At 43.1% G+C, this 13,427-nt stretch overlaps 1 protein-coding gene across 2 annotated transcripts in view; it reads right to left on the bottom strand.

Annotated features, from left to right (window-relative positions):
• The window catches only part of LOC111862937, a 478,990-nt gene that overhangs the window by 13,942 nt on the left and 451,621 nt on the right, over positions 1 to 13,427 (bottom strand). For both annotated transcript variants that reach the window (XM_033750859.1, XM_023848807.2), the window contains 2 exons: positions 8,970 to 9,105; positions 7,318 to 7,451 (listed from right to left, as the gene is read on the bottom strand). In XM_033750859.1, coding sequence (XP_033606750.1) covers positions 7,318 to 7,451; positions 8,970 to 9,105 — 270 coding nt within the window. The remainder of the gene's footprint in view (positions 1 to 7,317; positions 7,452 to 8,969; positions 9,106 to 13,427) is intronic.

Raw genomic sequence — 13,427 nt, forward strand, 5'->3', positions numbered from 1 at the left:
CCTGTTCTCAAACATCCTCAGTCTATGTTCCTCCCTTAATGTCAGAGACCAAGTTTCACACCCATACAGAATCACAGGCAAAATTACAGTTTTGTATATTTAACGTGTTTCGTTACTGAATAGGCCGTAGAGATCGTTAATTGGTTTATTCAACAATCTACAACTATCGGCTACAATTGATTATAACAATGTTACGGGTTTCCACTCTTTACAAACCCTAGAACAAAATCTCTTAACACTCTCTTCGAGAGTCTTCACGTACTAATAATGCGGGAGCTATACAAGTCTCCCTGAATTACACACTCCAGATATGACTGGTTATCACTGGTTATCGCACACGCGGCTGTAGCTCGTAACTTGCGTACTGAGAAGTCGTTGATAACGCACTCGGCGACTGTCACAGTACAACTGACTGTGAATAGCCTTCGCTGCTCCTTATGTAGCCTTGATCGGACAATACTCATACCCATAGGCCAACAGCTGATATGTCCCGTTTAATTTCATTCCCACCTGGTTTTCCTGGAATTTACTAATGGCATATTCTGAAGCAAAGTTGAAAAGGAGCGACGATAAAGCATCTCCTTGTTTTAGACCATTCTGGATAGGAAATTTATCAGACAAAAATTTACCTGTACGGACTTTATTATACGTTTCGTTCAAACACATTTTAATTAGCCTAACTAGTTTCATTAGTATCCCAAACTCTATCAGAATATTGTACAGTACTTCCCTCCTAACTGAATCATAGGCTTTCTTGAAGTCTATGAATAGCTGATGTACTGCCTCATTGTACTCTCATTTTCTCTCCAATATCTGACGAATGCAAAAATCTGAGCTCTAGTTGATCTGTTACATCGAAACCCACACTGATGATCCCCAATAATTTCATCTATATATGGACTTAACCTTGAGACAAGAATATCGCATAAAAGTTGTATGAAGTTGATAGCAGTGATATCCCCCGCCCTTCACATACAAAAAAAACGTTTTGTTTTAATGTAGATTTATCACTGTCATCACGCAATTTCATATTACCATAGCAACGAACTGTCAAGTTTTAACCCACTGCATGAACCCTAGAAGGATACCAACGAAGGATTCTTTTGTTTCAGTGTATCGTGCCTATTCTGTGATTAGTGGTAGTATTTAGATGTGGATATGTGAAGTGTAGTGCACTATATAAAGGAGATTGTTTGCGATAGATTATTTGTGTGTGTTATTCATGAGAGGTGGAGTTAAACATAGGCCTTGAACGCATCATTCGATAATATGCAGTACTGAAAATAATATGGGAGACAACAGGTGAGTCTCATGAATACAGAACTTTCTGTTTATTTACTGGATAAACGTTTAATGATTAAGAGGGGTCAGTGCGTTGTTTAAGAAGCTGTCAGTATCTCGGACTGTGATATGATAATTGAAGTGTACATTCGTCTGTGTTTATGGCCATGTAGTTCAGAATCAATCCGACGTTTCGGAGGAACATAATTCCGACCTCTTCGGATGGGAAATAAGCAAAGAAGGAAATAAGCACAGGAGACACGCAAAATAAGCTTGGCTAACTTATCGGGCCTGAAGATGGAGACGGTGTGTTCGTGCGAAACCTTTTGCTATCTCCGAACTTAATCTTAAGATGGAGATAGTACGTTCCTCCGAAACGTCGGAAAACGTCACAGAGCTACATGGCATCATATTGCAAAAGGTAGTGACTCTTCCTATATAGTAAACCCTTTGAAAGCTTCATTTGAAATACTGTTCACTTTGGTCTTTTTACATAACTGCTCCGAAACTGTCAAACATGAAACTAGGATAATGAGTCTCTTAGCTGTGGCCAATTTAGGTTTCAAAATGTACTTCAAACTGTAAGAGTTCTCCCACAGACATCAAATCGTTATATAAATATTAAATGTTAATGGAATTAATACCCCAGTAAAGTGGAACACTCACTTTTTCCCTCTCACCCTTTGGAATGTTCGAATTGGGAGCTTATTAAACATTCCCTGATTGACTGTAGATTCACTCGCCAGCATGAATGGGTCCCTGAAGACAGCAGGAAATTGGCGGCGCAGATGAGAGATTTTAAACCGCTCATCATTCTTCCGTTTTAATATCCCGCAATAAAACTTTGTACATGCCGTCTATTTTATCTTGACCTCTGAGCCTTAGTGCGCAGAAGCTTACATTCACAGTTCCGAAATTGGAGGACACCAGTATATAGTAATGTAAAAAAGCAAAAACTTAAAGATATCCCTGTAACAGGCCGTGAAGGCCCATAGGGTTGTGAGACGCCGAAGCTCCCACATCTTTTAGACAATCGGCTTGCAGATGGCGGTAAATTTGTCAGCATTATGTGCCAGCCACCTTTTACGTCCCAGGTAATTCTTGGTACTCATTTCTGTTAGAGACTGAGTCGGCCCCAGGGTTATAGTGCGGCTGGAAGGATTAGGTACATTTAAAAGAATCTAATGACTTCATCGGGAATCGAACCGGCGACCTTCCGGCTTGTAGTAAAGTGCCTCAACCAACTACGCTACCGCGTTCTTCTTACAGGAAAGTAAAGTAAATTTGTATCTATGCTTCATTAATCTCCATGCCATGAAATTTTATAGGGAAGTTGAGCATATCTCCACGAATTCTTAACTTCGGCAGTAATGTAAATGGGTGATCGGCATCACGCCACTTTAATCCCGAGGAAAAGGCTCCCATTGTATAGGAGACTGGACAGGCCCCAGAACAAAGAATAAAGATATGGAACGTATCAGGTTTCCCGTATCAAAAACCAAAACCCGGTTCTTTGACCGTCCAATCCGCAGCTGAAACTGACAGAGCTACTCCGTCCCACCGGTTATTAACACAGGATGTAATGGCCAGTGCGCTTCACCTACCGCGGTAAGAAGAGTTAGTGACGCAGTTAATTGTGTCATCATTAGGAATTTTCTTTATTATTTCAACATACTTCCGGTATACATATGCGGACGGGAAATTCTAACGTAACTACCTATATAAAATTTTCTTCCGAAAAGTTGCCCATACATACCCCGGTTCAGAGAGTAGGTGAGCTTTAAAATGTAACATATTCCCCATTTCCCCCACCAGACAGTATTCGTATTTCCCCTACAGCGCGCGAAAGAATGATCTACTTAAAATAAAGCGGATATACAAAGGTGTGTTTCCACGTTGGTGAATTTGGAATTTAATGGTGACACTATCACTGAGCTCATACGCACAAGAATGACCCTAGAGTAGGGGTATGTAAACAACTTCCTGGTCAGTAGTTCATATGTGACCCTCATAAAGCACTGAAATGAAGGTCCCTATTTGCTATAGCTGCTCTGCTTCTACCAGATAAGGTGTTCCCACCCTGAGGGAAGGCCCAAAGCAATAATCGATATATCGGGTTCTCTCCACATTTACCCTTTTACAATTGACTTTTTTCACGGATAGAGAAGGAGAGAGAGAGGGGTGGAAAGAGGCAGACAGTCTTATTCACATTTTTATCGACTTTCATCCCCGTACATGGCAAGGGGTTGATGTATATAAGAGGCACTAAACTCATCTACCGATACAAATTGCACATTAATTCCCCCCTCTTGGCTGGAGTAAGTGTTCGTCGGCAGTTCGCCTTCACAATGGCGTAGGTAGGACGAGGATGAGTACTGTGTAGTTACAATGAATAGTTACGAACAAGTCAATGGGGAATTTTTATGACGCCTCGTCGTGGTTAATTTCCGTAATGGAGTACGATATTTTTACTTTGGACATATTTCGACTACCATTTCAATGTGTAATTTAAGATATTCCACAGAACTTTTTCTTTTGGGCAGGGGGAAATATTTTTCAAAGATGTCAGTACCTCAACCTTCATATCGTCGAATGTTAATGATCGAGGTACTAATCCGGCATGTGTCTAGAGAGGGGGCATTATGCTACAAGCCAGAATGTCGCAGGTTCAATTCCCGAAGAGGTCATTAGATTTTTCAATTGAACTAATACTTCCAGCCGCACTATGGCCTTGAAGTCGTCTCAGCCTCTAACAGAAATGACTACCAGGAACCTTCATGGGTGTAAAAAGTAGACGGCGCATAAGGCTGACAATCTCATCACCATCTGTGAGTTGATTGTCCAGAAAATGTGGGAGCCTCGACGTCTCATAATCCTATAGCAGGGATAGCTTTATCTTTTTAATCAAGATCTGTGTCAAATAAGACCAAGGAAAATCAGGAAACATTTTAATCCTGATATTACGTGCCCTGACCAAGGTTCGTCCCGAGAACATCCCGAATAGGAATGTGGGCTGTTACCGCTAAGCCAACCTGCTCAGTGGCCCTTCGTTTCCAAGAGAGCAATCCAAAATTTGGTTGTGATTTTTTTGCACGCCCCCATTAGAACCGTAACATTTAGTTTAGCACTGCAGAAATTGAAGAGCCGGGGTAGCCTAGTCGGTATAGCGGTTGACTACGGGCTGGACGACCGAAGGTTCGGAGTTCGAGTTCCGGTAGGATCAAGAATTTTCCCTTCTCCACGTCATCCAGACCGGCTCTTGGGTCTACCCAACTTCCTATCCAATGGGTACCGGGGCTCTTTCCCTGGAGGTGAAGCGGCTGTGTCGTAAAGTTGACCACTCACCTCCATCTAGTGCTGATGTCATGAATGGCGGAGTTAAACCTCCACTCCCCCATACGTCTCCATGACGTGATGCATAATCAATTAGGAACAGGAACACATTTAAAATGCCTTACGTTTATATTTCATCTACGAAATTAGCTCTGAAGTGATGGCCTGAGTGTTTTCAGAAAACATTTCAGTTTATACGAAAGGATAAGATTTCCCAATCAGTCAATATAATTAGAGTGATTACAGTAGTGTGAATGTGATGTGTTGTATGCACGAGAGAAATGAGAATTACACAAAATCACGTGATTTATGTGAAAAATCTGGAAGGAAGAGATCCGACGGGAGACATAACTGTACCTAAGAAAATACTACTACAAGAAGTTCTGGGAAGAGACAATCGCATAGTTCCCTTTGATATGACACGGACCGCATAGGCGAAAATAAAACTATGGTGACACACAGACGCTCATGGAACAAGGTGACCTCATAAGTCTCCTTTTAACTTTTCATTATACAGAAGGTGAATAAAAAATTAATCATAAATAAATGGTATATGAGGATATAGAAAGGACTCAGCTGGCTTAAGATAACTTTTTATGCCGAAATTATTATAGCATCTGCTGATTCCATAAAGTGTGAGGAATTTATTGACAAGCTGAGCGACTTACTAGAACTTTTCATTGGATTTTTTATTTAGTTAACTAAGGTGCAGTTTAGTCGCTGGCTTCCCATCGCGGCGGCCCGTGTTCGATCCCGGGTCTGGTCAAGTAGGATTTGTGGTGGACAAAGTGGCGCTGGGGCAGGTTTCCCTTGTTAATCTTCATTCCACCATTTGCTCCACAATCACCCTCAGCTATCATCTGGGACTGGTACAGTACAAGGGACTTTGTCCCACCCCACTAGCAATAAGAAAAAAGGTGCAGCTCCATAGGAATTACATTTCTCACATTCTGGCCATGTGGACCTGTTATATCTGCACTTTTATAAGGGGATACTGACGTTTCGGAGACAAAAGCAGTAGCTCACCGCCTGCTTCTCATGATTTATAGCGCCCCTTATTCTTCGACCCTAAATGCAGGGGCGATATGTTCTTCCGAAACGTCGGCTTCCTACGAATTACTCAGCGCTACAACCCAAGTTACTGTTCTCTTCAATGTTGAGATTGAATTTAAAAAGTTAGAGACGTTTTAAGAAAAGTGTAGTTTTATATTCAGGGGCCCCTGTGAAGAACCCATACTTTTGGAGCTAAAATATTGTCACGTGTTGGGTATATGTCACGCGACAAATAACTTCACGCCGTATTGGATCTAGGGAATTTATTCCATATTCGCTCTCACACTCACACAATTCACAATCACAATTACTGCCAACGGCAGTATCACAATTACATTCACTGATCTCGGCGACTGCTAGACTTCTGCTGCACTCGGCGACTTCACGATCCGCACTGTGTCACTCCTGATCACACTCTCTCTTCACATACTGCTCAGCCGGCTTTTTATGCCGTTCACTGTTGCCTCGTGTTACGAGAGATGTCCCCTTGTTACGTCACAGTGGGAAGTGGTGTTACGTCACCGTGTGGGAAGGGGACGGAGTGTTGACTGGCCTGTTACCGTAGCAGCGGCAGTTGCCCCGATGTTGTTACGTTACCGCGGCAATGGTTGCCTGACACATTTGTTCTTCTGTTACGTCACCGTGGGGGAAGGGGACGGAGTGTTGACTGGCCTGTTACCGTAGCAGCGGCAGTTGCTCCGATGTTGTTACGTTACCGCGGTAATGGTTGCCTGACACAGTTGTTCTTCTGTTACGTCACCGTGGGGGAGGGGATGTTTACCGAACGTTGCGTAATGATGGAAGAGTGAGGGTATGTCACGTCACTCGCGAGACCGCAGAGTTCACGTGACCCCTACTTCCTGTTGCGCCATCCACGCCACAATATTATTATTTACCGAACTCTGACCTGTGACAGAGAAACTCCTAAATATCGAATATGAATAAAATCCGTCCAACCGCTCGGAAGTTATCGAGACATACATACATACATAGACACAGAGACATATACACACATAGACAGTTCTGCAATCACAGTACAACGTATAAGAGCAGTAAAATGTGTAACTACTCCCGTAACAAACCGTGGAAGCCTATAGGATTCTGAGACGTCGAGGTTCCCTCATTTTCAGGACAATCGACTCACACATGGCGGTGAGACTGTCAGCTTTACGCGCTGGCCGCTCTTTACCCAACAGAAAGATTGCTGTTATTCATTTCTGTTAGAAGCTGAGTGGACCCCGCGGCTATAGTGAGATTGGAAGGATTAGGTCAATTAGAATATTCAATGATCTCATCGGGAATCGAGCCTGAGACCATCCGGCTTGTAGCATAGTGCCCCAACTAGCCACGCTACCGCGTGCCTAGCCCTAATACTACTTTCAAGCGACAGTAAATTTGTTCAGGACTGAGGACANCCCAGAAAGATTCCTGTTATTCATTTCTGTTAGAAGCTGAGTGGACCCCGCGGCTATAGTGAGATTGGAAGGATTAGGTCAATTAAAATATTCAATGATCTCATCGGGAATCGAGCCTGAGACCTTCCGGCTTGTAGCATAGTGCCCCAACTAGCCACGCTACCGCGTGCCTAGCCCTAATACTACTTTCAAGCGACAGTAAATTTGTTCAGGACTGAGGACAATTGACTTGTACCTGTTGTCCGTTGACGAACCACGTGAGATTGGCTGCGGGGTAGGACGCACGTGACGTGCAGTTAGCCCGTATCTTCTCTCCCAACGAATACTTGTGTTTCTCAGCGAACAGAGTCGGGTCGCCCTCAGGAAGGTCTGTAAACAATAACAAAGTTACATACAATGAACGATTCTGTGTAAAGTGCGTCTGAAACATCTTTGATGATGCGTCATTATCAGGTAATGACGTAGGTTGTTTAATCGTCATTAGAAAGTTACCAGATTTTGTTTGCAGCTTGAGTTAGAAACCAAAACCGCCATACTGGAGGTCTCGAGAGAGGATTTACCATATGTAAGATTGTCAACTGCAGGAATGACGTAACTACAAAGATATTTCTGACACACAATATCTAATATTGAGGATGTTTGAGAACAGGGTGCTGAGGAGATGTAGGGATCTAAAATTGAAGGAATAATATGAGGTTGGAGAAAATTATATAATTAGTAGCTTCACAATTTCTATTCTTTACCAAACAATGTTAAGGAGATCGAGTCAAGAACGATGTATTGGACAGGGCATATAATATGCATAGGAAATGCGAGAAGCCTAAAATATCTTAATGAGAGAACGAGAAGAGATAAGAGAGGTAGCCACTAACGGGATTATAATATTAGAATGGAGCTTCATGAAATTAAGTATTAATGTGTGAACTGGATTCAACTAAATCAGAATACGCACCAGTGGCGAGCTGGTCTGAATTTGATAAAAAGAGGTAAAGCTATCCCTGTACCAGGCACTGGAGGGCCATAGGGTTGTGAGACGTCGGGGCTCCCAGATTTTCTAGACCATAGATTCACAGATGGCGGTGAGGTTGTCAATTTTCTGCGCCGGCTGTCCCTTACTCACAGGAAGATTCCTGGTACTTATTTCTGTTAGAGGCTGAGTCGACCCCAGAGTTACAGTGCAACTGGAAGAATTGGGTCAATTGATAAATTCAATGACCTCATCGGGAATCTAACCCGTGACCTTCCGGCTTCTAGCATCGTGCCTCAATCAACTACGTCACGGCATGGCAATGAAATTTGTGCTCCACAAGATTTGCGAAATATCTTGATTAGCTCAGCAACTACTAGCTTCTCAATGAGAATTTTATTTTTGAAATTAGTAAATTAGTTATGTAAGATTTGAGGTTTTCAGGGCGGTGACTATGAAGGAGGAACGTCGGTTAACACAATTTCTACACAGCGCCACATCCCATAAGACGGATTTTTTCATAGTAAATTAATTGATTCCTAAACAGTATGGATTGAATAAAATAAGAATTAATGAAATATATTGTAACACGTTACAATTTCCTGACTTCAGATCATATGTACAAAATTACAAGAAAAATATCTGGGTAGCTAAACCCAAATGCCACATTGTTGAAGATCAGATAGTACTTACGACTCTCATGAGATCAATAAGCAACTCATAGTGTTTACTCCTAGGTGCCCCATTGCTGGAGATCACATCGTGCCTACGACTCTAATAAGATGAATAAGCAACTAATAGTGTTTACTCCTAGGTGCCCCATTGCTGGAGATCAGATGGTGCCTGCGACTCTCATAAGATGAATAAGCAACTAATAGTGTTTACTCCTAGATGCCCCATTGTTGGAGATCAGATCGTACCTACGACTATCATGAGACCAGATTTGATCTCGGTGTGGAAGAGTGGAGCGTCCGCCGACACCTCGCACTTGTAGAACCCCGTGAGGTCACGCTGCACATCTCGTAGAGCCACCGTCCAGGCGTTTGACTGGGAGATCTGCAAGCGTAAAAACGTGAGCACTTTAATTACACGTTTAAGATTCATAAACACACATGCAGCAAGCTGCTACGACGTAATTTACAAGGATTAACTAGTATTATTTTTGTGGCGTATTGGCTCTATGCAGGAACTGTTGAGCCCCAGAGGCCTCGGGGCACTCGCGCAACGTGTTGCAGATTGTATCGGTGCGTTGCTAGGCGACAACTCTGTGAATGCTTGGATAGCGAAACAGGAAGTGAGGGTGACGTCACTTACCCCACTCATCCCATAACTACACAGTAGTTATATTGTGTCTGTCTTGGCACGATGGGATAGCTCCACCATGAGATGTAAGTTAGGAATGATCTGCTCTGTAAAGCCTGTACTGAAAAAGGACTTGTGTGTAAAGGAAAAGGAAGAGTTTTCGATAACATATTATATGCGCGAAATATACACTTGACGAAAGGTCGAATGTATTCATAAGAGACAAACCCATCTTCTCGTCAGAGAGGATGTTACATAAGGACTATTACCGCAAGAGTTCAGTTGGAAAAAGAAAAATTCTTGTCGTGGGGCTCAAGGGGCTGATACTAAGACGAACTGATTGGCAGTAAACCGCCAGTCGTAAAGGAAGTCTTGACTGTGACTGTTGAACCAGAGAGAGATATACGTATATACTAGCATTAAGAGAGTATTCAGTATGATTTGAAGTCCAGCAGCTACGAGTTGAGTTGAATTGAGTGAATGGAATTGACTACAGGAGAAGTATTTGTGATACTGCAGATGGAAGTAACTGTGAAATTGTGACTTGTGTAAGTGTAAGAGCGAGTGTACAATAAATTCGTTAGTTCCAGATCGGAGTGAAGTTATTTGTCGCGTTACCAACACCCAACACATAACATTATCTTCTGGGTTACTACACCTTGTAGCCTGATAAATGCTTACAGACGCGTTTCAGCATAACATAGGACCAAAGTTATTTACACTGAAGATGGAAGCAACATGGTCCTCTGAAACTTTCATATGCACCTACAAGTCGCATAAAACAGCAATACAAAATTCTCAGATGTGGAAAAACGCCACTTTAATATTGTCATTTCTTTACGTCGTTTTAAATAATCCATCGATGTGATTATTGTTTGCTTCCTTCTGGTTGCTTGGCTTTATTCTTCAACCTTGCAAATGGAGACGACATGTTCTTCCGACATGTCCGTTGACTTTCAACGGACTATATGGATTATGCCCCAGATGATATAAATCTTCATAAGCATCGCTGTGAAAACCTCAAATGTTATGCAGACACTCATTTAGACATTTAGTTAGCGGTAAATTGTCTCTGCTCCTAAATGGTTAACTGCTACAACATGAAGAAGTATGGGAGAGTGGAGGAATAGCTCCACCATTTTTGGCCTCTGTAATAGACGAAGATGAGTGCTGAGCTTCATGCTTCTGCCGCTTGAATCAAAGGTAAAGTCCGCGGTACCCACTGGATAGGAGGATGAGTGGATTCAAAAGTCGATTTGGGCGATGTATTTGCTGGGACTCGAACGGTGACAACTTGGCCGTACATCCCGTAGCAAAGTCGCTGTGCCAACTGAGCTATACCGGGCTACTTTATACAGTTATATAAATTTTAATATTGTGACATGTAGACTCACTTCTAGGCTACGCCCGAAATACGTGCACGTAACAATAGAAAAGGTACTGCAAGAAGTGTTTTCTATGTGGTCTGTGCCATGATCATTGTTAGGCAACGGGTCGCTAAACACATTTCCCCAGAGGCAAACGCGGGGAACAATAGGATACTTATTGCTAGGCAACGGAACTGTAAAAACGGTGTTTTCCGTGGGGATCCGTGCCTAGGAGTTATAAGAGGGCAGTGTCAGCAGTCGGAACGGATTGACCGACCGTCAGTCGCAATGTGACTTTGACTTTGACGGAACGGAGTATACAACAGTAGAAGGGAGTAGTCGAGTGAGGTCTCGGAATTGGCGGCTGCAGAAATGGCAACAAAAAAATCGGACTATGACAAGAAGACCTCACGTATAATTTGAGGTTACAGCGGTATTGTGATAAATCCGTTTCCAGGATACGACCAGTGAAGACTGAGAACCCTAATGTGAATGCAATGGTGAGCTGGAACGTGTGTAGAACAGCGATAGCGCTGTATTAGCTGTAGTCCCGAAATGTGGGAATGTATAAGGTGCAGTAAGTCCAGTTATAAGAGGCCTCCGTAGTCTAGAGGTAACGTTCCCACCTCATGACTCGTGGTACGCGGGTTCAAATACCCGGCGGAGGTCATCGAATTTTTAAGGGCGGAAAAATTCAAGGAACAAGTCCTCCGGGAGGGACTTTAAGCTGTGTGTCCAGTGTCGTAACTTTACGGCATGTAAAAGAACCTATCCTCAAAGGGGATCACTGAGCCAAATTCCAGGACGTTTCCCGCCCAAAAATAGTCTCTAAGGCCTCTGATAGATGGGGGAAGCATTATAGACACCGCTAAGCAAGTGGCCGAACTCGCTTGCTGGGCGGGACTGATGGCACGCACCATTTATCGGTAGGGTATAGAGACTGGTAGAATATCATAGAGGGAAGCACAATGGACCAATACTGGTCTAAGTGCATGGGAAAACCCACCCTCTCCAATAACTAACTAACTAAGTCCAATTATTAAATGCGAAACCCGTGATTATTAGTCACGCAAACCGCGGATACGTGACAATATGTATCATTAAATGAAGTTGATTCTATTTTCGACATATCATGCACCAACCAACTACCAAGTATGACATGTGGGAAGCATCCCACAGGTTGAGGAACACTGTAATATTGACTTGTGAACGGGTTGCGTTAGCTCCTCCTTATGATAATGGGGCCTACAGCCGTGACGAATGCTGCCTCGGGCAGATACCTTACATCCGATGCAGCTTAGCACCGAGACATCTCTGCTTTCCGGGATATAATTAGGTAAATGCGGCTTCTGCTGCCAGCAAGAGCGGCTTAAGTGACGGGAGATGGTGTCGAGTGGGTCACGTCTCCTGCTTGTTCTACAGGTAACGAACGGTACACTCATGGAAATCAGTCGTGCACTGTTTCATGAAGGTGTGACCCTCTACAATCTGTTATGCTTAATTCATGTTTGTTTATATTTCACGACGCTGTCAGTGTTGAGATTATATTGTGGTATGACGCCTGAAAGCCGAAATAATGGGGCCAGAGTAAACGTTCTTTGTTAGGGAACTACTCGATAAGCAGGTTCCCTCAGCAACGAATGCACAAGAAACAATAGAGGTTTTGTTGGGATATAACGATGGAAACGGTGTTTTCTGTTGGGTCCGCCCCGAGGATCCCAGATCTGCTGAGGAAATAATTGAGGGAGTCTCTTGAGGTGGTAGTCGAAGATGATTTAGAATAAATGGCAAGAAAGGAATTAAGCTGTGTAAATAAGACTTCATGTGTGCTGCAGTTACAGTGAGACTGGTATAATTGCTGCGTTGGAATCCGCTGCCAGGATATGACCAGTGAATACTGAGAACCCTAGTGTGTAACGGTGAACTGTAAAGTGTGTAGATCAGTGATAGCGCTGTATTGTCTGTAGTTACGAGTTGAATGAAAAAGTGCAATAAATCCCACATGACCTGACACGGGATGGAGCCGTACGTCTGCAGTGGGAAACTGGCGACTGACCGCCTGAATTAGAGCAAAAATGTTTAGACTGTTGTCCCACGCTGTCATCAGTTATACCATTAAGCGTCAAGTGGTAAGAACCTAGGCGAATCGTGAGTCGGAAAGAATACGTAGCGGAGCTGTCGTAACCGAATGGAGATTTCTACTACGAAACTTGTCTATGGGGACTGATGAAAAGCACAAGAAATATCAGTGAAGATAAATGGTGTCACGGTCAAGATTCGAACCAAGAGCCTCCCGAATAATTGCTAGACCAATCGATTCGGTGACGCAGTGTATTCTGGTAGAATGGGAAGAACATTTGTGGGAAAAACGATGCCTCCAAGACTCTTCTAACCTGAAGATATCTGGCCCGAGCTGCCTACATGACATCACATTCCAGAAGAAAGTGACCTCTCAAGGCGGTAAGAACCTCATGCGTTACCAGTTTTTAGTCTACTTTTCTTATTCTGAAAGAAATTAAAGCTGGCTCATGAGATCATCTTACTCTGTGTCTGTGTCCCTCCAAATCTTCTCGTTCTCTCTATAGTCCTTGTCGTGTGTAGGGAAAGCAGCCGATATGTTCTTCCCAGAACTTCTTGTAATATTATTCCAGATAATTCCTCCAGATATTCCAACTACAGACCTGTAATCACTTATCACATCCAAATGTG

The sequence above is a fragment of the Cryptotermes secundus genome, unplaced genomic scaffold (assembly GCF_002891405.2).
Source record: "Cryptotermes secundus unplaced genomic scaffold, Csec_1.0 scaffold697, whole genome shotgun sequence".
Classification (NCBI taxonomy): domain Eukaryota; kingdom Metazoa; phylum Arthropoda; class Insecta; order Blattodea; family Kalotermitidae; genus Cryptotermes; species Cryptotermes secundus.